Source organism: Rhineura floridana, chromosome 7 (genome assembly GCF_030035675.1).
Source record: "Rhineura floridana isolate rRhiFlo1 chromosome 7, rRhiFlo1.hap2, whole genome shotgun sequence".
Classification (NCBI taxonomy): Eukaryota; Metazoa; Chordata; class Lepidosauria; order Squamata; family Rhineuridae; genus Rhineura; species Rhineura floridana.
Window position 1 is genome coordinate 142,602,148 of NC_084486.1, and position 26,085 is coordinate 142,628,232.

Genomic DNA, 26,085 nt, shown 5'->3' on the forward strand with positions numbered 1-26,085 from the left:
TTCAGTAATAAGAATAAAAAATGGGAACAGAACAGACAATTCAAATTAGAATTATTGTTTTGAGGAATTTACAGGAGAAATGGCCTACAGTTTCAATCATAGCATTGCAATGCAAAGAAGTAGTTCTACAAAGTCTTCCTGGGACAGGTACATAAATTCTGGCTTTTTTGCACAGCACAGCAAGGGCCAGCCCAACTGCACAGGCAGCCCAAGAAGTTGATTGGTGGGTCAGTCAAGTAGCATTAATCTGAGCAGTGCATCCCAGCATCCTTTGCACCAGGGGTGGATAATATGTGGCCCTCCAGATGTTGTTGGACTACAGTTCCCATCATCCCTGATCACTGACCATGCTGGCTGGGGTGATAGGAATCCAACAACATGGGGAGGACCACAGGTTCCCCAGCCCTGCTTTGCACCATCGCTAAAGATCTCTGATTGTGTGGTGCAGCTGCATGGAGATTGACAAAATGCCAAGAGGTGGTAGCTTTGTATGGATTTTTCTCAGTTTACTATGACAAAATGCCAAGGGGTGGTAACTTTATATGGATTTTTCTCAGTTTACTATGACAAAATGCCAAGGGGTGGTAACTTTATATGGATTTTTCTCAGTTTACTAGCCTAACATACAGCATCCATCAAATAGCCCTATTCCTAGGTCAAAATTGGTTTCAAACATTACACTACTAGCAGCTTTGTGGGACCGAAGTTTCCCATTCACCATCAAAATGCCTTCATGCAAAACACCTTTATATTTTTCTTTCTCCCCTAGAATTTGCAGGTTCCTTGTGTCCCATGAATCTGAAAGCCTGGGGGAAATCATGATATTGTCCAGGGTGGCAGAGGGATGGTATAGTCTTTCCCATAATACGATGGCATGGTGAAAGACTGTAAATATGACCACATGTCCTCATCAGCTGTGGGTCCATATGCCAGCACCTTAACAAGTTGGGGACATCATATAGGGGATGCATTAAATACTTGGGCGGGGGAGTGTTATATACTGTTCAAAAGCCCAGCATATGACAATGTCCAACACGGATTCCACTCAAGTGCTGAACTTTGAACGGCAGCATCAAACAGAATTGTCAGCACCAAATTCACGGGATATGTTCCCTCAATCACAAACGGGGAAACAAAGGCACCCTCTCGATTCCACGAGCAAGCCCCATAATTGCATTCACTGTCACTGTCCCTTGTCTTTGCCTAACTTATCCCGGTCTTTACTCACAAGATGCCCATCGTTTTCCATTCACCATTCAAAACACTCTGTGGACAGAAGATCATAGCCAAAAGCATGCCATGCCCCCCCCATTGCTGTGCAAAGGCGTGGTGGTCAGCTCAGGTTCAGGAATGGCATTTTCTTCACCCAGCCTATTTTCGTTGGTTCTTGCTGATCGTGATTGTCTTGAGAAAAAGAAGCCTGCAATGGAGGTGAGGCTGAGCAGCAAATCTAAATGGACGGAGGAATTTGGTATTGTCTCTGCAATAAGAATATTATCTGGGAGATCTATAGATCCATCTTTGAATAGTTCAGTATTTAACCAACATAGCCACAATGCTGAGGGCATAGCAACCTTTCACTGCTGTCAGCCTAATTTAGGCAACACCCTTTTCAACGGTTCAAAAACGCAGTGTAGAAAAGCATACTGTGGATTTATTTGTCACCTTTGAAGTTTAAATTATCCTCCATATTTCCTAGATTAGCAAGTTGTTGGGTTTTTTCTTTCAATTCTTAAAAAATGTACTTCATGCTGATGAAATTCCACAGATTTCTGAAGTCCACAGCTTGCGGGAAAGGTTATTTGGTCCAGCATCCACCAGTAAACGGACAAGAGAATGGAGTCCTTAGGAAACGTTTCCAGCTGTATTCAACTCCCAGCCTTCTGTTCAGCTGTTAAGTTTCTTGTCAGTTCACTCTCCTTCATTTCTGAGCTTGTGGGTGCTGTTCTGCGGGTACCACTGTAGCCATCTGAAAGAGGAATGCATCCATATTGGTAATGAGGGTCTTTCTAATGAAGATGCTGAGAGTGCCTGGATATGGTGTGGGTATATTCCATGTAGCTATTTTCCACCCAGACAGTGGATTCCAGCTTTGCGGTGGAGTGTCACAAAAGATAATGCTGCTACCACCATCTTACACCTCATCTTCCACAACGGAAACAAAGTCTTAAGTACATGCAACTGCATTTTCTCATTATCATCTCCCCCCCTCTGCAACTGAAGAGACAGCCCTCACATTTTAAGTTCATCCGTAGCCTTCTTGGTGGTGATAAGAAAAACAGTGGTCCTTCATGACCACTGATGGTCCATCAGACTAATCCAGCCTCCTGAACCTGGTGCCCTCCAAATGTTTTGGACTACAATTCCCATCAGCTCTGCCAGCACAGCCAACAGTCATGAGTTGGAAAAAATGGACTGCCTCCATGACTTATGGCGACCCTATGAATAGGGATTTCATGGTAAGTGGTATTCAGAGGGGGTTTACCATTACCTCCCTCTGAGGCTAGTCCTCCTCAGCTGGCTAGGGCCTGCTCAGCTTGCCACAGCTGCACAAGCCAGCCCCTTCCTTGTCCGCAACTGCCAGCTTGGGAGCAACTGGGCTCCTTGGGACTATGCAGCGTGCCCACGGCTGCACAGGTGGCAGGGCACGTAACCCCTGAGCCACTCACTGTGGGGGTGATCTTTAGCTGGCCCTTGACACCCAGGAGACACGAGCGGGGATTTGAACTCACAGACTCTGGACTCCCAGCCAGGCTCTCCTCCCCACTGTGCTATACCAGCTGTCATGAGTTATGGGAATTGTAATCCAAAATATCTGAAGGGTCACAGATTTGGGAAGGTTGCACTCATCTATATCCTTAGGAAACAATGGGGAAGGGGTCTGTTTGTCCTGTTTGAAGTATAGCAGAGAGAGGAAAAAAGATGTTTTAATATTTTGGAGCTGGCTAGAGGGACTGATGATTCTCTAGCACTACCTGTGTGTGTATGCCCAGTGCATGCCTACTTATTTCCCATCTGCAGATTTCTAAATGAATTGACGTTACAAAAATATATGTGTCTCACCATTCTATCTGAAGCAGGAGAGATGGTTCAGGTGCTAGACCAGTGTTTGGGAGTGGTGATGGGATGGATGTTGACCAATACACTGAAGCTGAATCCTAATAAGACAGCGGTGCCACATGCTCTGACTTTTCAGGTCAGAGAGATGGAGGGATGGCCTGTTCTGGACAGGGGTGCACGTCCTTGGAAGGAACACAACTGTAGCTTGGAGGTGCCCCTAGATCCAACATTGTCACTGGAAGCTAGGAGGCCTCAGTGGCCAAGAGTACTTTTTCCAGCTCCAGCTGGTTTGCCAGCTTCAGCCCCTTTTGGACAAAGATGATTTGGCTACGGTACTGCATATGCTGCTAACTTCCAGACGGAATTATTGCAGCTAGCTCAATGTGGGGCTGCCCCTGAAGAATACTTGGAAATGTCAACTGGTCCAAAATGCAGCAGTCAGATTACTGGCTGGAGTTCCCTTTAGAACTCAGATAACCCCTATTCTGCACAGGTTACTACTTGGTTTCTGGGCCTAATTCAAGGTGCTAGCTAAAATTAGTGTTTAAAGCCCTAACTGAGGATCCAAGTATCTGAAAGATGCCCTCCTTCCCTGCAGCTCCTCTTGGTGTTAAGATCAGCAGAGGGGACCTCTTGTTTGCTCCGCCACCTTGGGAAAGAGCTTTCTCAGTGGCAGCCCCTAAGCTGTGGAATTCCCTTCCCAAACTCTGGCACCTTCATTTACCTGGAAGACATGCCTCTTTACCAGGCCTCTGATACCTGAGATATTTTTCAGGACCCACCCTGTTCTGATTGAACTGATTTTAAACATGGTATTTTTATATGGTTGTAACCTGCCCCGGGGCCTTATGGTGAAGGGCAGGTAATAAACACCACAAGCCTGCAGTTCTCTCTCCTAACTAAGAAACTGAAACCATAACAGTCCTCTGGAATTTCCTACTGTTCGAGAATGTGTGGTGCAAATAACAACAACAACAACACTTTAAAAAGGGAACGCAGCATAAAACTTTTGAAATACTGCCAAATGCTGCAGGGTGCTACCTGCATTGCCGATTCTGTGGATGTTGTTGGTGTCTCCACCTGCTGGCTGTAGCAGACTGGAAGGGACCCAGTCCGTTTTCTCAGAAACCAGCTTCTTCACTAACCTGAAAGTTCAATGGAAATATAATCACCACCTTTTCCACTCAGCTGTCACCTTCAGTGAAATTCATGCAATGTGTCTGAGTTTGGACAGGGAAGTTTGTTGGAAAAAGGCACTGCGGGGCAAAAACAACGAGGACCTGATCAGCAGTTTTTCGTGCATTTGGGGACATATCCAAGCGTGTGACATTTGGCAGTTTTATTGCAAAGCCCCCATGAAGAATGGTCTGTAAAAACAATGGTAGGACTTGTGCATATACTATTTCCCTTTTTCTTTTGTGCAGCATTTACCTTAGGGTAGGACAGGGAGCCCAGTTCTGGGGGACATTTAGAAAGCTAAGAAATTAACATGGACACCACAAAATAGCCATTTCACAGAATAATAGCTGGTGATGCGCAGAACTCGCCCCCTACTCCATTTTGCCACAGGTTACCTAAGCCTGGGCTGGGATTCTTATTGGACTTTGGCAAGGCAATTAAAGGCATCAAAAATAAGTTCTAACAAAGTTTATTAAAGATAGGGTTAATTGTAGCATTAATCATAGAAATAGCAGCTATTTACAGCCCTTTGTTTCTGTAAGGACATCTGTAAACAGTGGTACCCATCTCTCATGGGTTGTTTTGAAAGCTCTCCTCGGGCCTCCAGGACACTGTCTGGTGTCCCTTACACTGTGCTCTGTACTGCCCTTTATGCTAGAAATAGACTGAGTTTAATGAATCATTTCCAGTCTTATATCTTAAGTGGCCATCAGGGGGCACTTCCATATCAAAGGAAATCATTCATTTCATTCATTATCATTGGCGATCACTCGTGGCCGAGTAAGATTGTCTTTCAAGATAAGATCTTTAACAGTGGGTCTGCAAGTGACTGTGGAGGCCAATTGTGGATCCACACAGACTCCCACAGTGAGGACACAGAAAATACCCAGTGGATGTTTCCCTATTCTTCTCACACAGTTTCTAACATGATCTCATCTTTGTAGTCAAAACATCACTTGATTAATTAGACATCTGTTATCCTGTACTGTATCCTTAAAACATCTCCTATGTACACTTAAAAAAAATGTGTGAAATGTCCTCCTATTGCAATTTCTCCTCACAGTAGGTTGTATCCCTGATAGAATTGCTTGTTTCTATTGCAGATGTAGCAAGGTATGGCCTTGTAGATTGCATCCAGTTAATTTAAATATTGCTCCAGCCACCTTCCTTATACCCATCTGTTCCCTGGATTCCATAAAATAAAAGTTCTCAGACTATGAGAGAGCACCTGGGCTATTGGTTGAATGTTGCCTGTCTCCTTAAGAATATGAAAAGAGGCCTGCTGGACCAGACCCAAATACCTCCAGTATCTAGTCCAGCATTCTCTTCTTACAATGGCCAGTCATATGCCTCAGGGAAGCCCACAAGCAGCACATGTGCATAATATCCTGCTCATGTTCCCCAGCAAATGCTACTCAGAGACATATTACCTCTGATACTGGAGATAGTACACAGCCATAATGATAGCATTCTCCTCCATGAAAGCTGTCCGTGCTTGTGGCCATCACTACATCTGTGGTAGGGAATTTAATTATGTGCTTGTGTGAAGTCATAAACCTTCAAACTTTCAGCTTCACCTAATGGTCCCATGCTCTACTATTATGAAAGTGGGAGAAAAACGTCTCTTGGTCTACTTTCTCCACACTGTGCATGATTGTATACACCTCTATTATGTCCTATTATCTTGCTCTTCTAAACATTTCTAAACTATAAAAGCTTTTAGTATAGTATCTGAAATTAAATACAGCAACAACTTCTTGAGTATTCTTAATTGGAAACTCTGCAAATATCTGTGGTTTTCTGTTTTCTGTACCAAAACTAGCTGTTGTAGATAACTGTCCCTAACAGGGAAAGTTCCCTGTCACACGTGGTTACACAGTCCTAGTTCAGTTATGTATCACCTAACCTAATGTGTGATGCAGACCCACCACATAGAAGTGCACACGAGTGAGGGCCTAGTCATGTGATCCCTCCCCCACTTCAAAAAATGGAGGAGAGCATGTGAACTGGGCTCTCATACATATGGACATCTGCACGGAAGGTCAGCCATTCATGTTACGTTAGGTCAATCTTGTGTCTTGTTCTGCACATTCCTTCCTGCCTGGTTAGATAACCCTTTGTGTGCGCCTCTCTGTGTAAGCCTTTGTGATCTGCAAAAACATATAAAAAGGGGAAGCAGAAAAGGGGGGCCGCGACTCATGCTTCACCCATTGTTGTGTAATGTATGTGTTTGCCCTACTGCAGTAGCTGTGAATTCGCCGCTACTAATTGATCTTTTCTCTACCCGAGAGAACCCTAAGAGTTTTTACAACACTCTACCTGGTACCCTCCAGATAGTTTGGAGTACAACTCCCACTGGCCTCAGCCAGCGCAGCTTACAGACTGCTATAGGTGCATGTTGGCAGGAAGTCCCATGCTAAGAACCAGGCCATACTCTCACCCTGCATAATTTTACATCTGGAGCAAATTAATTGTTTTCTTTTTTAAAACTAGCTTGTGAACTACTGGAGGCCACAGAATGTTTGACTCCTTCCCCCACTCCTTGTTTCCCCCTCTTTTCTCTTCTGGCAGTTGTCTGTCAAGGTTTGTTTCAGTATTTGTTTAACAACTGGGGAAAAAAGGTTCTGCAGTCACCAGCCTTTAGGTGTGGTGATAGCAGTAGTATAGTGGCAAATTCAGAAGTGCAGGATCCCTTCATGTTAGTCACAGCCACACACACCCCTATTTTTGCTACTGGGATGAGAATGAGATCCTTGTTAATTCCTTCTCCAACAACAACAGATATCCCTAGGAGCCAATAAGCATGAAAGGGAAGATTGTTAGCTGCTGAGAAGAGTCTTCTCAATAGCTGACTCACCTCCTTTCACTCTGATTGGCTTCAATCAGCAGGAAAGGACAAGGAAGCATGTTAGATGACACTTCTCAGTGGCTAACACACTCCCCTGTCATGCTGATTGTCTCATAGGATGCTGAAGACAAAGGGACCCTGCTCCCAAAAAAGTAAGGGGTCTAAGAACCCCTGAGACCCTGGGCGACTACACCCCTGGGTGATAGGCTTCCTCACTGGCTGCCACACTTACCATTGGCCATCTTCGCCTTCCTGTATAAACTGCACTAAGTCTCCATCCTCCAGAGTAAGGGAATCTGGGAAACAGGTGTCAAAATTACCTTCTACCCGGTAAAGGCTGGATCCCTAAAAATGAATGAAACAAGGTGACACCAGCTGTTACTATGGAAGAAAATAATATGGGTAGGGGGGGTGGAAGGGGCAGATAGTCTACTACAAGGCCCATGGGATGCATTTCAGACATTCAGGCTGTGTACACACCATATCTTTAAAGCACTTCCCCCCTCCCGGCCAAAGAATTTTGGGAACGTAAGGGTGCTGGGAATTGTAGCTCTGTGAAGGGTAAACTACAGTTCCCAGGATTGGGGGGGGCTTAAAGATATGGTGTGTACACAGCCTCAGAATGATTAAATGTATCGGGGAGATCAGTATGAGTCACAGAATCATAGAATCATAGAGCTGGAAGGGGCCTATAAGGCCAACTCCCTGCTCAATGCAGGAATCCAGGTTATAGCATATTTATTTATTTTATTTATTTCTGCGATTTATTTATCGCCCATCTGGCTGGAAACCGAGCCACTCTGAGCGATGTACAAAGTCATAATATATAAGTATCACAACATCAAAACAACAATAAAACTAAAACAACAGGTAAAGGTTACTACAGTTTGTACTCATGTTAAGTGATTGGCAACATATTCACAACAAGAAGGGTAAACTATAAGCAAAGGAAAAAGCATAATTGGTAGGGTAGTCACTGTCATGCCTTCCTTGGAGGACTTATCCGAGGATGAAGAGGGATGGGAGAGTTCAGACCCAAGGAAAGGGATGAGCAGAGAGGCAGCTCAAAACCCTTCATCCTCAGATGAGGAGTAGATCCTGCCGGAGCCATCCTATCAGATTCAGAGAACAACCAAGAAGCTATTCCAATCCCAGCAGAGAGGAGATGCCAACTGGTGTTGGTACAGTGGAGTAGGTCAGCCTGAATTTTGGACTCCCAAGGACTTGTCTCTTCTACATTCTGTCGGCTCTTCCCATCCTGTATTCACACTTGCTGTGACATATGCGACAGATGGCTGTCCAACTGCCTCTTGAATGCCTCCAGTACTGGAGAGCCCACCACCTCCCTAGGTAATTGGTTTCATTGTCATACAGCTCTCACAGTTAGGAAGTATTTCCTGGTGTTCAGCTGAAATCTGGCTTCCTGTAACTTGAGCCCATTATTCTGTGTCCTGCACTCTGGGATGATCAATCAGGTTTTTTTGGTTATGTTTTAATCTCTAATTTTCCTAACAACCTGTGTTTAGGCTAGGTAGTCTCTATAAAAGTAATGGTGCAAAGGTCTCAGCATCACAAAAACTTCTACTTTCATTGCTTTTTTTTTTAAGCAAGTATGTAATCTTTTTCCACTTTAAAAGCCCATGCATTTTAACACTGCAACCTTGTTTATTTATTTATTACATTAATATCCCAACTTTTCTCCAAGGGGCTCAAGGTGGTATACAAAATGGTTGTCCCTCTCCCAATTTTACAGTGGGGTAGGTTAGACTGAGAGACAGTGACTGGATTAAGGTCATCCAGTAAGCTCCATGGCTGAGTACAGATTTGAACCCTGGTCTCCCAAATCCCAGCCCAACACTCTAACCACTACACCACGCTGGCCCTTCATACTTACATGGAAATAAGCCCCACTTAATAGGGTGAGATTTACTTTTGAACATAGGATTGTACTGTAAAGCTGACCTTTACAGTCTTAGCAATTTACTTTTTAAAATCCAGAACTCCTTTCCCAGCAACACAAAGTGTTCAAAGCAACATCAAATCATAAATTTAAATTTTAAAATATTAAAATCAGATGCAGTAACATAAACAAATGCCAGAGAGCTCTAGTCAATGGAGTGCAGCAAATGCCTTAGTAAACAGAAAGGTTTTCACTTGGTGGCAGAAACTAGGAGGGTAATCCAAAGGGTGGGGGCCATAACAAAGAAGACCCTGCTCTGCCATACCCTCTTAGATTTAACCAGAGTCAATGGAGGGATGTAAAGGGAGGCTTCTCCAGATGACCTTCATGGGTGAAGTGGTACATATTAATTAATATTCCGCCCTCCCGATGGAGCCCAGGGCAGCAAACATAAAACAATTTACAAAAAGAAAAAGCATACCATAAAAGTTTAAAACATTACAAAAAAACAATTACAATTAAAAACCATCTAAAGCACAATTGAAATATAGTAAATATATGGGCAATGATCTCTCTGAAGTACACAGCACCTGGGCCTGCTTTTGCCAACCTGCTGCCCTCCAGATATTTTGGACTACAACTCCCATCAGCCCCAGCTGTAGTCCAAAACATCTGGAGGGCAGAGGGTTGGCAAACGCTGACCTAGGCCTTATGATTAGAAACTTTGTGGGTTTTAAACTAAAGAGAATCTGAGGACCTGAGGGTGCTGCTGAATGCTGCATTTAGTATTGATTTCTCCACTTGAGTGGTGCAACTGCAGACTACCCAAAGCAAGCTACAAGCTACATGGAGCAAGCTACAAATTGAAATAGTTAAACAAACAGAACCTTACCCTCACCCTATTGCCCAATCTGAAATTACTGGATTTAAGAAATAATTCACAACTTCATATCCATAATTTGCTGCTCCCCACTTATTTAAGAAGGCATCATTTCCCATTCTGCCCTGTATCCCTTGGATTGCAGCACTGTTTCTGTTCCACTACAGTTCGTCTTCCACCAAAAATTGTGTTACTTGACTTGCTTGTGGTGAAATGACATAAATTATGTGGTTTACATAACTAATTATGTAAATTACATACATTATGTTGCCATGACATTCCATCCCAATTACATATCATTTGCAGACTGAAAGCAACAACAGCAGTGAATATTGATCACATTTGTTGGATTGATTTCTGTTTTGGACATAGGATGAATAAGTGAACATCGGCAACTTCTGCCCATTTCTGCTTTCACTGGAATTCTCCAACAATCCTTTTGGCACCTTAAGTACCCACTCAACCCAGTATTATGTTCTGAAACATTCCTGTAGTTTGGGAAAATGCAAAACTGAATTTTTCTGCAGTCTTTAGGCCCAAGCATAATGCAAGCTTATGATGTCGTGAAAAGACAGCAACACAAAGGTTTGAAAGATGATACATACATTGATAGGCTGGCTTTCTTCCTCCATATCTGAAGAATTAGAGAGTTCCTCAGTGCTGGATGGGATGGCTTCAAAATCCTCAAAAGTATCAAGCGACGGCATCTGCTTGCTGGGCCAACCTTTGCAAAGGAAAGCATCAGCTGTCAATCATGCTTTAGATAAAATACTGGTGGTACTGCTCCATGGTGTGGAAATTTAACCTTTAAAAACCTAGCAGAGACTTACTCAAGCAGATTTATTACACTTCAATCACGTCCTTCTTCCAAGATATTGGAGCATCAGCATAGCTTCTCAGCAAACTTGTGAGGGAGGCCAAGTTGGGTCAGGGGGATGCAGAGGGTTGTTGGGAGGGATGCACCAATGCTGGGACCTGAGCATTCAGTATTATTTCTTCCATAGTGGCCTCAACTGGCTCAACTCAAGGGGCTCCAGTCAAAAGACCAAGAGGCTCCCAATTGAAATCTCATCTGATCCTGCCAAATATATAGACTAGGGCATCGTCTGCGGTCACACAGTACAACAAACTTGCTGAAGCTAAGCAGAGCTGGGTCTGGTCAATGGATGGGAGACTGCCTGGAAAACAATTTTGTTTGCCACCAAGGGGTGGGGTGGGGGAGGTGGGATGCAATAAATAAATAAGAACATTAGCTTTGCTCCCATATCTAATCTTGCTGGTCTGCTTGGACGAACAGCAATCTAAATAGGGATTACCCCTCTGAACATGTGGCCCTCAGGTGACCAACCATATAATACACAGCACCAATCACCCTCAAACCTGTTTGGATGGAAGCACCCTAAGTGATAGTGACCTGCCGAAGGCCTATTCATGTTGTTGGTGGACAGAGGTTTGCTCCAGGCTTCTCACTGGAAAAAACAACCCTTTAGCCACCACACCACACTGGATGTCAAGGTGTGCAAGGTCTTCTGTTATATCAGAAGCAAACATAGCCTTGACTCCAATGTAGCGTAAAGCAACTTGTTCCATTAGCACAAGGATTTATGCTTGTGCAAAGGAACTTTCCCCCTTCTATGTCCTCCACACACTCCCTAAATCTGTTCTGGGTGTCTTCCCCATCTCTCAGGAGCAGATTTGGGAAGGGCACGGGGGAAGGAGGGGACGTTCTGCTACTGAAGCGTAAATCCTTGGCAAAAACAGAATGAGTGTATTGGACACCATATGGGCTCAGAAGTCAGCATGATGACTACTGGAGATATTCAGCTAGTTGATATGTAGACTCTGAGAGGCACAAAATAATAATTACATTTTGTTGGATAACAGTGTGGATTGTCTAAACTAAGCTACAAAGCTCAGATAAAGGTTGGGTTTTTTTACCCAGTTATATTTGTTTCATTTCTATGCAAGCTAAGGCTTTTAGTATAGTGGCACCAGTATTTTGGAACACTGTTCCTGGTGCTTTTGTTGTTGTTGTTTAAAAGAAGAAGAAGAGGTGCTGGTATTTATATCTTGATAAAAGTGCCGTGGGTGCCAGAAGAAAATGGCTGCCATAGGCAACAACAACAACAAAAAGAGATTTGGTACTCTGTACTGTGGTGAGAATAATCACAAAAAAAAAACATTGACTGTTCCTACTGAAATCAGGCAGGTCCCTACAATTTTGGTTATTCATCACCTGCTGAGAACATTTTTATAGAATTAATTTGATTCACAGTTGTTTGGCTTTTTAGCATTTTATGATGTTTTAATGGAGATACACAGTCTGCAAATAACAGAGAACCTGGGGGAAGGGCACTCACTAGTGGCCTATGGCAAGAGGATTAGTCGATCTCTGCTTGGAAGGGAGTTCTCGGTTAGTCCAGTTTTACAGATGGGTGAACAGAGGCTGAGGCCACAAACGTGAAATCTTTCTCCTTCCCATTAATCTAAGGCAGTCATTCTTAACCTTTTTTGGGTCACAGGCCCTTTGAGAATCTGATGAAAGCTATGGGCCCCCATAAATAAATAAATAAAATTAATTTTATTGCATTGGAAAATGATTTCCCCCCCTGCACAATTCACAGAATCCCTGAAGCCCCAGGGGTCCATGGACCACAGGTTAACAACCCCTGATTTAAGGCATTTTTAACTTGTAGAATAAAACAGCAATATATATATATATATATATATATATAACCCATCCAACCCTTCCCTGAAATACACAGATCACACCTCCTTCTAATCCCCTCCCAATTCCCAACCGTAAAATTGCAAGATTAGTCAATTAGTCAAATTGCAAGAGAGAGAAAAGAAAAAAAGTGGAAAAAAGAGATGGAGGACTCAATGATGCTAGCAAAATCCTACCAGCCTGATTATATTTCCTCATTGACTTTTTTTTATTAATCTTAACAACAGGCAAAGATTATATAAAGCAAGTGTGTATAGTAAGCATCAACTTCTCATGTAATGCCTATTTAAGCATGTCCTGTTTCCATTCATTTGTGCCAGGAATAGTTTTTTCTAAATTTACAAGACATCAACATTAAGCTTTTGTCCTTAAAAGAACTTGGGGAAGGGCCATAGGTCAGAGGTAGTGCATCTGCCTTGCATGCAGAAGGTCCTGGCTCAATCCCTGGCAGGTAGGACTGAGAGAGACCCCTGCCTGAAATCCTAGAGAGCCACTGCCAGTCAGTGCAGACAATACTGAGCTAGATAGACCAATGGATCTGATTCAGAATAAGGCAGCTTTGTATGTTCCCAAGACACTGCTTATGATATTTAGATACTGCCTAATTTCTCAGATAACTGCCTCAAAGGGAAGGCTATAATGAGTAGGAATTGTGTAGTTCTTCTTGCCAAAAATATGCAACCACCTGACAGCAACTCCATAACACAGGCTGTCATTGTAGCCTCTGGTGCCTTGCGCTTATAGCAGAGGTATGGAACCTGTGGCCCTCGAGAAGTTGCTGGACTACAACTCCCATCATTCCCAATCATTGTCCATGCTGGCTGGGGTTGAAGGGAGTTGGAGTCCAGCAACATCAAGAGGGCCAAAGGTTCCCCATCCCTGACCTACAGCATGAGAGATGGGTATCTAATCTCTTTTAGCAAATCTCTTTCAACCCTGCTACACTCTGGTGGCTCCATTTCAGATACAAGCCCAATGAGGATGATGAAAAGGAACACAGAGTTACTTCCCATTGTTTGGGAAGGATACCTAAGATGGGTTCCACGCTTCATTTACTGTGTAATAAGTTAAAATCCTGTTGTAGTGTCTTGTTGAGGTGGCACAACCCAAAGAAAGGGTAAATGCCATAGTTTATGCACAGACTAACACATGTATTAGAAGCTTTCTTGGGTTAGGGTTATTTACACATAATATTGCCTGCAAGGAAAAGAAAAACTACATCTGGCTTTTAAAGCCATTTTGTGGAACTTTATTTTATATGGATCAAAAGATCATATGCAAAGGCATCTATCAACAGCTGCTTCAGAAATATAGCATGAGAGGTTATAGGTAATGTATTCAGTTTGTGATTCGTGTAACAATTGCAACTGTTTTCTCCATTCAGGGCTGGCACCAGGCATGACTGGGCTCTTGGGCACCAGCCTGCCCCAGGCATGTGGCTCCTGCCTGTTCCACCTACCTCTCTCCTGTCTTCTGCTAGTGCGTGCGCTGCGCATACAGGGCTGCCATCAATCAAGATGGCATTGGAGGCTTCTCTAAGGGGCTGATGCCTCTGCCGCCATCTTGGTTGATGGTAGCCCTACTCATGCAGTGTGCGCAGCAGCAGAAGACAGGAGAGAGGTAGGTGGTAGAAACAAACGGGAGGGCAGCCTGGAAGCTCCGTCCCTGAGATCCGTGGCAGGGACCCTGCTGCTGATCACAGAAGGGCAGCGCTACTCTCCCACCCTAATAAGGGGCCCTTTAGGGGCCCCTCTGGGCCACAGGGGCCCTCAGCCAGGGCCTGACATGGCCACCCTTTGGCACCGGCCCTGCCTCCATTTCCTGTATTGACTTTGGAAAACCTGTAGTGGTGGGTTTTTTTTTTGTTTCTGTTTGTTTTTGCTTTTTTGTTTGATATTAAAACAATAAAAAAAACTTTCTTGAGCTGGAACAGATCCAGCTCTGCCATGTGCAGCAGAGTGGTGGGGGTGGTGGGGGATGGATCCTATGTTTTTTTTCTGCTGAAACCCCCCCACCAGAAGCCTTTTTCCCTGGGTACCTGTATCTTTTCCCTTGCAAGACAAAAAACAGCTTGAGGTGTGTGAGAAAGCATCACTTTTTATTCTTATTATTAGAAAGAAAATAGGTGTGTGATCTTTATTGGGAAAACAGAATGAGTGTAAAGTGTTAAGAACCCCCTTCTTCTCTCACAGACATTATCCACTTCTGTTTTGTAGTCTCCCTGGCTGAATTTTGGAAAACAAAAGATACCATGGAAAAGTTAACATGAGCATTGGAATGGGTGATTTTGTCTGAATTTCGGCTTTTCAGTTTCTCTCTGTTTCTCATTTTTCCAGTCTTAAGTTCAGTTCCGCACATTTCCACATCAGTCGTCATGGAAATTCATCAGCATTTTGGTGTCGTTTTTCCCAACTGACACATTTTTGCAAAGCAATTTCCGCTAATATAATGGATTTCACGGTTATATGCATTTTTACAATGCTTTGCCCCGGTATATGCATTTTTGTAAACATTATTTGACTGGAGAACTGCATTGCAAAATTTGGAGAAGTGCGAATTTTGAAGAATGTCTGTATTTCGATTTGTGCATTGTTTCAGAAAGCGCTAATTAGATAGGTTCACCTTTAAATAAGAACTGAATTGAATTTCTTCCCCGACCATACATGAGCATCATGTGAAATCTGGCCCTCAAAGAAGTAAAGTTTAGGGCACAATCCTATAGGTATTTATGCCAGGCTGAGGGGAGTTAGGATATGGTGGGTCACCAGCTCAGCTGGGCTATGCCAGCTTATGTCCCTCATCCTGGCTCAGCCGGCAAAACACCTCTCCCCCTGGCTCAGACAAGATTGTTGGAAGCTAAGCTGGCACAAGTAAAAAAAAATTGATGTTCTGAGGGTGTGGCAGGTGTGGGTCTGAGGCGAAGGGTCCCATACTGTATCCTACATCTGTTCAGTTCAATCGTGTGATTTCCAGTCCCAGCGTAAGTTAAGCCAAAACAAGGATGGTCTAAATAAAAACACACAATAGCTCTGGGTTTTTTTGCGGCTTTTATTTTCTTCCCACTGGTCTCTGCCAGCTGAGCCGGCATTCTCCTCTCCCAAGGCCTCCTGAATGGAGTTAGGATCTGATGGGCTTTAAGCCAGTGTAACTTCAACCGGCTTGTTACACCGGCTTCCTTGATGTAGGCACTGTGGTGGAAATGAGTGAAGTAGTAATGCAGATATTTAAAACAATTCAATTAAAAAGCATCACTCCACACCAAGAAGGGGTAAGTGGGAAATTGCCTTCAAAATCTGTATTTCAACACACATCTGTAAAATCTGTATCACATTTCAGAATCAGATTAAATAATAGTTTCCAAGCTTCTCAAGGCCCTACTGTGAACTTTTTTCATTAGAGCAAATCATCAATTTGCCATCACAATAATTTTGACAGCATCATCAGGGCATACAGGATCTCTTACAGAGGAACATAAGCAATGTATAGGTCCCTCCTCTGAAGAATTTACAACCTGCATTTAGATGTGTGTAGAGGAGAGAACAAAGGGAGAGGAAGAAGGAAGAATGCAACAGCAAACAAATGATGAATGCAAAGCAAAATAAAATTAAAGTGGGCAGAGCAAAGAATGACTCAGTTATCAGCTGGAAGCATGCTTTTCAACATTTTAGGCACAATCCATTAGGAAGTTGGCTGTGCAATCCCCAGTGAAATGACTGCATGCCACACAAGAGCGTGTAGTTCCCATTCATTGAGCAACATTTCATTTTGTAGGAGCTTCACACTGGAAAAATGATCAGTACATACTAGTTGTCTTCTGGTACAAAGTTCCGATTCCTATTTACCTGTTTGTGAGGCAGATCTAGGTACCGACCTCGTGGAGGGAACAGCACTGCATTTAGCTTGAGCCAAGAGGTTGCTTTCAAAGGCATCTGTGATAGGAAGTAGGGTTGGTTTGTTGGTTGGTTTGTTGCTAGTTGGGAATCCATCTTAAAAAACGATAGGCTGAACATGCAACCCCACCCAGGAGACTTTCTTTGCTAGCACTATGGTGAGCGATCAATGCCACATAAATAAGATTGTTTCTTTGTACTCTGGTTTAAAGGCAGAGTTAGCCTGCAATCCTATACAAGTTTACCTGTGGGAACTAAATCCAACAGAACTCAATAGACTTACTTTTGACTAGACGTACATAGGATTGCACTATGAGGGTGAAGGCAGATGTATCACTCTAAGGACAATCACAACAGGTTCTTCACCCAGTTTTGCAACCTGTGTTATAGGCGTGCCACACCAGCAAATTGGATTGGCAAACTGCTTCTCACGACAAGGAGGTGCTCCTGCCCTCACGCATCAAGTTAGGCTGCCCAGCTTTTAATTTACATTTTAAAAGGTGAGACACATGCATTTATTCATATATATATTCATCCGCCTAATTAAAATAAAAACATGTAAATTAGTGGGTGTTGATGATGTCACAGACACTAGCCCACCACAACCAGCCTTTCTTCCACGTGGATAAGCCCTGAACCGTGGTGAGTCTTCACGCAACAAAGCCCAGAGAAGACAGGGAGATGCAGAGGCTGCCTATAACTAGAAACGGGCAGGGAGAAAGAGTTGGGGAGGAGAATCTAGCTGTGTGAAGAATTGCTGGAAGGAAGATCCAGTGCCTGCAAGGGAAGAGGACCATCACCGCCCAGGGAGGGAGAGCCATCTGCCTGCTTTGCTGCTGCTGCTGCTTGGCCAACATCTCTGCTCTCTCCTTCTTGGGCTCCTGCTCTGCACGTGGGCACCTTGCAGGACCAGGCTCCAGGTACTCAGCCAGCTGTGCCTGATACTGTTCCATCTGTCCCTTCTTTGGAGGGGATATATAAGCCGGCTGGCTGAGGGGGCTTGGGAGATCCAGTGCCTGCAAGGGAAGAGGACCATCACCGCCCAGGGAGGGAGAGCCATCTGCCTGCTTTGCTGCTGCTGCTTGGCTGGCGTCTCCGCTCTCTCCTTCTTGGGCTCCTGCTCTGCACGTGGGCACCTTGCAGGACCAGGCCCCAGGTGGCGTTTTACGTGGGAAGAAGAATGGTCTTAGAGCTGGCATTTGGGCGCACAGAATACGGGACTGAAACAACATTTCGCCGCCACTATTCAGTCATCTCTCTCATGCCCACGGGAGCTTTTTAAAGTGGTTCGTGGCCTACTCCATCCAGGCCTACAAGATACAGCAGATACATCGGTAGCTCGATGTAATAAATTTGCTGAACACTTCCAGCATAAGATCTCATGCATTCGCCGGGACTTAGACTCCTATTTAATAGCAGTTAATCCTACTGAGGTGTCCGGAGCACAGTCTTGTCATGTTTTGTTGGATGAGTTTCAGTTGGTTCAGTTCGAGGACGTGGACAAGGTGCTTGGACAGGTTCGTGCGACCACTTCAGTACTGGATACTTGCCCCTCTTGGCTAATTAAAACTAGCAAGGAAGGAACAGTTGGCTGGGCCAAGGAAGTGATTAATGCCTCTTTACGAGAGGGAGTGGTCCCTGGCTGTCTGAAAGAGGCGGCAGTGAGACCACTCCTGAAAAAACCTTCCTTGGACCCAGAGGATTTCAGCAGCTACAGACCAGTAGCCAATGTTCCGTTCCTGGGCAAGATCCTGGAACGTGTGGTTGCTGACCAGCTCCAGGCGCTATTGGATGAAACCGATTATCTAGATCCATTTCAATCGGGGTTCAGGCCTGGTTTTGGCACTGAGACTGCCTTGGTCGCCCTGTTTGATGACCTATGTCGGGAGAGAGACAGAGCGAGTGTAACTCTGTTGATTCTCCTTGACCTCTCAGCGGCTTTTGATACCATCGACCATGGTATCCTTCTGGAGAGGCTTGCGGAGTTGGGAGTTGGAGGCACTGCTTGGCAGTGGTTCCGCTCCTACTTGGCGGGTCGTCTCCAGAAGATAGTGCTTGGGGAACATTGCTCGACACCGTGGGTTCTCCAATGTGGGGTCCCGCAGGGTTCGGTTCTGTCTCCCATGCTTTTTAACATTTATATGAAGCCGCTGGGGGCGGTCATCAGGAGTTTTGGAGTGTGTTGTCATCAGTATGCTGATGACACGCAGCTCTACTTCTCCTTTACATCTTCTTCAGGTGAGGCAGTCGACGTGCTGAACCGTTGCCTGGCCGCGACAATGGACTGGATGAGAACTAACAAACTGAGACTCAATCCTGACAAGACTGAGATGCTGTTGGTGGATGGTTTCTCTGATCGGATGGTGGATATATACCCTGTCCTGGATGGGGTTACACTCCCCCTAAAGGAACAGGTGCGTAGTCTGGGAGTCATCTTAGACTCTTCCCTCACACTTGAGGCTCATGTAGCCTCGGTGGCCCGGAATGCGTTCTACCAACTTCGGTTGGTAGCCCAGCTACGTCCCTATCTGAGTAAGGAGGACCTCACATCAGTGGTACATGCTATGGTAACCTCGCGTCTGGACTACTGCAATGCGCTTTACGTAGGGCTACCTTTGAAGACGATTCGGAAGCTACAGCTAGTGCAAAATGCGGCGGCCAGACTGCTAACAAGAACTAAGCGGTCTGAGCATATAACACCTGTGCTAGCCCGGTTGCACTGGCTTCCAATATGCTTCCGGGCCAGATTCAAAGTGTTGGTACTTACCTATAAAGCCTTATACGGCGCGGGACCACGATATCTGTCGGAACGCCTCTCCCGATATGAACCGGCCCGTACACTACGGTCTACTACGAAGGCCCTCCTCCGGGTTCCGACTCATAGGGAAGCCCGGAGAGTGGTGACAAGATCTAGGGCCTTCTCAGTGGTGGCCCCCGAACTATGGAATGGTCTCCCCAAGGAGGTGCGCCTGGCGCCGACACTATCATCTTTTCGGCGCCAGGTTAAAACCTTTCTCTTCTCTGAGGCATTTTAATTCCTGTTAATTCTAAATTATTATATTTTGATTTTAGACTGTACAGTTTTTTGTACAGTTTTGTATTGTGATATACTGTATTGTGTTATTTTTATTGTATTTTTAATGTTCACCGCCCAGAGAGCTGTTGCTAGTCGGGCGGTATATAAGCTTAAATAAATAAATAAATAAATTCTCTGGTTCAAACTGAACAGGTCCATTCAGAGCTTGCCACAGGACAGAAAAACACACATGTGCCTATGTTTAGCTGGCAGTGACAACACATTCAAGTTATTTCCACAATAAATTCATAAAATGTTGTGTCTGCCTTTATTCCAGGTGTGGTGGAATCTTTGGCCCTCCAAATGTTGCCGAGCTACAACTCCCATCATCCCTGGCCATTGGCCATGCTTGCTGGGGCTGATGGGAGTTGTAGTTCAGCAACATCTGGAGAGCCAAAGGTTCCCCCACACCTACTTTACCCTAAGCAATTGCCTATGGTGGTACAATGTGATGGATATCTGCAATGATGGGTGTTGCAAGTAACTCTAGGCTTGCACTCTTCTAGCATGGCCACCTCACCATGATAAGGGAGGGCACACCCCAGGAAAAGAGCACCCCAGAATCGTCTAAGCCATCATAGTGGATGCCTGGGTGCACAGGAAGTTTGCATGAAGTTTTGCCCAAAGCAATGGAAGAGCTCCATGTAATGCCCCTGTATTTTGATAACTGTAAATATGGTAAGTGCGGGTTTATTAAAGGATATATGGTAAGTGGATTGAGTGAGGGGGGGAGTACATGGGCTAGAATGCTGTATGATGATTGGTTGAGTATTTGAATGGCTGAAGGTACAAATGAGAGGATGACAGTTGAGAGGGGGAGTTGTTGGAGGGAGTTGGGGAGTTGAGAGAGTTGGTAGTGGAGAGTTATTTGGAGGAGTTGGTTGGCAGAGTTCTGAGGGAGGCTTGGATTGTATTTGGCTGATATTTAGGCAAAATATGTATGACCAGAAACATAAAGAGTGACACTATATGAAACCATACACTTGTGAAGTCTACCTTACATAATCTTGTTATTTCCTGGTGTTTCTAAATAAATATTTTATTGGTTTACCAAAAGCCTGATCCGTGGCTGGGGTTTATACAGACCAGAAGGGTGGGCAGGGTAATACCAAAGGCAGAGAAACAGTATCAAATGGTGGCAGCGGTGAAGAGAGAGTTAGTGTAACATCAACAAGTATCTAGAGCAACCCAGGGCTGTATGCTTTATAGACAAGGTACAGGGGGGTTGTGGACGGCAAGGGCACTCAGACACATAGTAACAATAAGCCAGAAGGAGACAAAGGCAAAGTCTCAGGCAGTATTGTTTACAGGAAGTGGCTGGTAGTGCTGCCTAGCAGTGGGATCTTGCAAGATCTGTGCTAGGGCGAGCTGGAGAAAAAATAAAAACTAGCATTCTGACTGGTGGGAGCCACAGGTGGGAGCCTGACAGGTGGTGCCAGCTGGGAGGAACGTTACACTCCACTCCTCTCTCCCAAGGGAACAGAAGCCAGAACACTTCAACCTTGTTCTGTCTGGATTAAATACCCACAGGGCATGCACTGAAAAGGGGGAATTCATTACTTTTGCCAATCATTATCTCAAAAGGAGTAATTAAAATGTGCAAGGGGGTAATTCATCAGGGTTACATGATGGCGAGCATGCAGCCAAAGAGCAGCACTGAGACCCTAGCAACACTCGTTTTACAGCCATTTAGTAAAGGAAAGGAAATTGGTGCCAAAAAAGTGGTAATGTTTACATCAGCATGCAATGCAACTAAGGACACAGGAAACATGTTAACGTAGCAAACAGCAAACCCACGAGACAAATGAGTGGCATGCATTCAAGAGGGAAAGAACAAAATAGAAGAAAGTAATGTAGCAATGAAGAAATGACCACAGACACAAGTAGATAGTGGCAGGTCCCTCCCTGCCCCCAGCCCCAGCTTAGGTGCTTTCACAAATGATGCTTTGAATATCTTTTAGCAGAACTGTGACCCTTGCAAATATAGCATAGAAAGTGGAAAAGGCCCAGTTTTAAAATGAAATGCCCGTCCTAGTGTCCACTACGGGTGCAAAGACCTATCAATTTCGGTTCTTAGTTTCTCATTTTTCCAACCTTAAATTCAGTTCTCCACATTTCTGCAGCAATTTGCAATTTTAAAAAAAATCCTCATGAAAATTCTCCAGCATTTTAATGTGCATTTCTGCTAACAAACACGTTTGTAGGCAGTTTTGACTAATATACAAACTTTTGCAGGCAATTTCTCATCATAAAATGCATTTGTGTGTCATTTTCACTCATATATTCATTTTTATGCACACTTTCCCCAAACATATGCATTTGTGTGAACGTTGTTTGGTTGGCGAACTGCATTGCAAAATTCGAATGAGTGCAAATTTCAAAGGATGGTTCTGTTTCTGTTCTCATATTGTTTCGGAAAGAGCAAATTTGATAGATTCACCTTGAAATGTGAACTGAATTACATTTCGCACCCATCCCTAGTCTCCACAGCTTTCACATTCACTTGAAGTAAAAAGGGAACAGTGATTTGCCCTGCAATCCTATGGCCCTTGGGAAGGCATCCCAAGATCCACAGGAAGCATCTCTAGGGGCACAGAGAGATCTCCAAGTTAGCGCCGCCCCCACATTCCTGGGAAGAGACGTAGCTCAGTGGCAAAGCATCTGCTTTGCATGCAGAGAGTCCCAGTTTCAGTCCCCAGCATCTCCAGGAACGGCAGGGGAAAACTCCTGACTGAAACCCTGGAGAGTCACTGCCAGACAGTGTAGAGACAATACTGAACTAGATGGACCAATGATCTGACTCACTATAAAGCAGGTTTCCTGAGTTCCTATCACCTTGGAGGGGGAGAGATGATGTCCGATGCCTTCTCTCCACGGAACCTTCCACAGCTTTTTCTCTTCCAGTGTCTGAGCTCTGATGTCAGCATGCTGGAAGTCAGTATGCCAGGGAGGGATTGGGGGGACCCTTGGATCCAAAGGATCCAGCACCTTCCTAGTCCCCCAACACAAACTCAGATCAGGGAGAAAATTGCACCGGCCTTGGAGTTGACATTGTTTATTTCCCGCCCGCTGTTCTCCCCCAGAAAAGGGCAGAGGAATGCAAGGAATGGCACTGTGCCTTTACTTCCACTCTCTGAGCCACACTTTGAGCACTCCTTAGTTGAATGAGAAAATGGGCTAAAATGTGTAACTAACAGAGCTATCCAAACCCCCAATCTGCCATCCTAGAGGAAATTTGGATGGAGTGGGAGTATCCCTCTGCTGAGCCCTGCCCAGCTCTGCTGGTGGGGAACTTGGCCATTCGTGGAGAAGCACCACCAATGAGGAGTGCCCCAATGCCCCTGCTCAAAAGCAACTCAGCCAATGTACACCCCCGCAAATGGGGCATTTCATGGGGAGGGGTTAGGGCTGGGCTGGGCCTACTGGATACTGTGTGGACCTTGCTACCACAATGGAGCTGGCCCAATGAGGGGACATTTTTTTCCTCCTGCCTCCTTCTACCCTGGCAGGCATGAGAACCGGGGCTGTGGATGCAGTGCTGGCTGTGCCGCTCCATCTAGCCCCACCATGCATATATAAAGCACATCTAATGCCAGTGTGAGGTAGGTTAGAGTGTTGGACTATGACCTGGGAGGCCAGGGTTCAAATCCTCACACAGCCATGGAGCTCACTGGGTGACCTTGGGCCAGTCACTTCCTCTCAGCCTCAGAGGAAGGCAATGACAAACCCCTTCTGAATACCACTTACCATGAAGACCCTGTTCATAGGGTCACCATAAGTCGAGATCGACTTGAAGGCAGTCCATTTCATTTTTAATGCACATTTAAAGCACATGACTTCCCCCAAAGTATTCTGGGAACTGTGGTTTTCCCTTCACAGAGCTACAAAGTCCCAGCACCCTTAACAAACTATAGTTCCCATGATTCTTTGGGGGAAGTCATGTGCTTTAAGGGTGAGTTGGATGTACTATACATAACTGGAGAACTGGGAGTGATTGTGGGGCCTGCTATCATTTTTGTTAATTATTTTTATTATTGTGAATGTTATCTTGATGCTGGCTTTAGTGTTTTGCATTTCAAATGGTCTGTTGCTGTGTGGATGTTGTTGTTTTGGTAATGTTAATGTTTCTGTTACCCATTCTGAGGCCCTTTGTTTTTTTACTAAAAAGTGGAATGCATGGAATGATAGCAATTGTTCCAGAAACGTGTAAGACCTTCTCGTTTGGTTCATTTTTCACACAGTACTTGACAGGTAAGGGGTTATTTAAATTTTTTCTCTCTGCTTCAGTTTTAACTCTGATCTTCATTTGGAATGAACTGAAGAGGAAGTTGCAGCCCAGCCCACTGCTGAAGTAACAAAGTCCAGTCCTAGCGCTGGGAAAAGATTATGAAATTCCTCCCCACCCATTGCCACCAATATATATATAAAACCTTGCCCTAACTGGAACTTGGCAGGCAGATCAGACACATGCGGAACAGGTAATGAAATGATGACAAATGGTTCTTCCAGAAACTGAAAATGATCTGATACACTGATTCAGAAGTCCATATGCTCTCTCCCACATGTAATGTGCTAGTGATGATGAAAGTATGAGTGTTCCATCAGTGATACAATCAAAGGACTGCCAACAAAGTGGCTCATGCATCAAGTCTATAGATGTGTACCTTCGAAACCCAGAGGAGTTGGGTCGCTTTTAATTTCATGCCTCTTGACTTTAACTGCAGGAACAAGGGGACCTGTGTGAAGTTTGCAGATGACAAGAATCGAAATACAGTTAGATGTTCACACTGCTTTCTTGGCATGGAAAGGAACAGGTTTTAGCAATAGAGGGCAATGTCTAGCTTACCTTAGCATACACAATTACTAATGAAGTGATTCTAATATTTTTTAAAAGTTAGCTTGCAAAGATGGTAGGGGAAAAAACATACTGTGCTTTGCCACAAAATCACCAAATGCCTTGCATTTTTTGATTATCTGCAATTCTAAAGGAAAGCAGAACACACACAAGAGTAGACTTATACCTAATACTGCCACACCTTCTAACACATGTATGATGCCCACTGTGACAAGTTTGGGTTAACATGAGAAGTATAGCTAACACCTGACAATTTGAAGGCATGAAACTCATCATTTCATCTGATCACAGGCAAATACCCCAGCAATGGATGATATGCTCTCCATGTCTGCTAATATTTTGACCGAAAGAACTCAAGTTGATAAATGCTACATTTCCCTTGGGGTGTTTTTAACCCACTTAAGTTTGCTCAATGTTGATTTCACATCACATGGAACTACCATTTTTTATCTGGAAATATTTTGATGGAAATCCATCCACGAATCACCAGAAATACCCCCTAATACGCTGCAATAACCAAATGGCATACTGTAAGAAGCAGCAAGATCACAGAACACAGTCTTCTTCCTCCTCTTCAATTGCACCTCCATCACAACATATACATTTGTACAGGGCTTGGTTATTATTTTTAGATTTCCCTCTGTCACACACACACATTTTGAAAACAGCTCTTAGACGGGATAGGGATTCAGGAGATAGCCACTCAGCACTGTGCAAAGCCCAGTTTTGAAGCTGGGGGTGGGTGCTTCATGATTGACAAAAGAGCCAACCAATCAGCACTATTCAGATTCTGCTCCGAACCAAAAGAACAACTCCCTTCCCAATGAGCTCAAGCCAGGTAAGAAGGTGAGTCCTTTTCTCAGAAATGTAGTGAGTGTTTCCGCAGCAGGCTTTGGAATTATGCGTATCTGCTTGCAGTTCAAGACTGTTCCCTCTTGCTTCACTGGGGCCATATCCTGGTGGTGCAGCTCCATATCGGAGGTCTTGCGCCTGACCCTTTCTCCTCTTGGTCTTGCAGAACAGACTGTAGGTTCAAGCTGGAAGGTTTCAGTGCCACCGCTTTTGTACCAATGTCAACAGAGGAAGGAAGGCAGCTAAGTGTTAGCAGGACTGTACCTTTGGTTAGAGCAGATGTGTTAGTTGTGGTGCTGATGGAGGAAGCTAAGGAAAAGCGGCGGTTTACATCTCTCTCTTTAGATTCTGGATCTGGGAGGACAGACAGATGCAGGTCAAGGAAGGTTAAGAAGCAAGCAAGCACACAAGGTATAGGAAGGATAACAGCAATTGGGAGAAGACTAAAAAAGGGTAGCTTGTTTGCATTTAAAACTGCAGTAATGTGAGAAAAAGGTTTGAATTTGATTCAGGGCTTGTTATATTGAAACAAGCCTTGTTTACACAAACAGAGAGCTCTAACCACACACTCTTGTTTGCTATGGAGGAATACAGACGGCTATCAATGGCCTATTAATGAAGATTAGGTATGGAGTGATTCCGCCATTTAACCAAGCGGTGGCAACCTACCACAGGTTGCTTGTAGTCATTTGGTGGTAAGCTGATCATCTGCACTTTCCTGCCAAGAGGTGAGGTAAATGTTGCCACTCTTTTGTTTCCTGAGGTTTCTGATGGAAGTACTGAAGTGTGGAAAAAATTTCCTCACCACTTGCCATGA

General features: G+C 44.5%; 2 protein-coding genes across 2 annotated transcripts in view; both read right to left on the reverse strand.

Moving 5' to 3' along the window:
• Positions 1-24,334, reverse strand: LOC133389534 (guanine nucleotide exchange factor DBS-like; the record flags this gene model as incomplete). The annotated part of the gene is made up of 6 exons (XM_061637409.1): positions 1-1,969; positions 4,102-4,205; positions 7,320-7,432; positions 10,473-10,591; positions 16,438-16,524; positions 24,226-24,334. Coding segments are annotated over 6 exons (633 nt in total), but the record flags the coding sequence as incomplete, so codon positions are not given.
• MCF2L2 (MCF.2 cell line derived transforming sequence-like 2) overlaps positions 23,545-26,085 on the reverse strand; it is a 283,600-nt gene continuing 281,059 nt past the window's right edge. Inside the window, exon 27 of the mRNA XM_061637410.1 lies at positions 23,545-25,622. Within this exon, the coding sequence (XP_061493394.1) occupies positions 25,357-25,622 (266 nt within the window). The 3' untranslated portion in view covers positions 23,545-25,356. The remainder of the gene's footprint in view (positions 25,623-26,085) is intronic.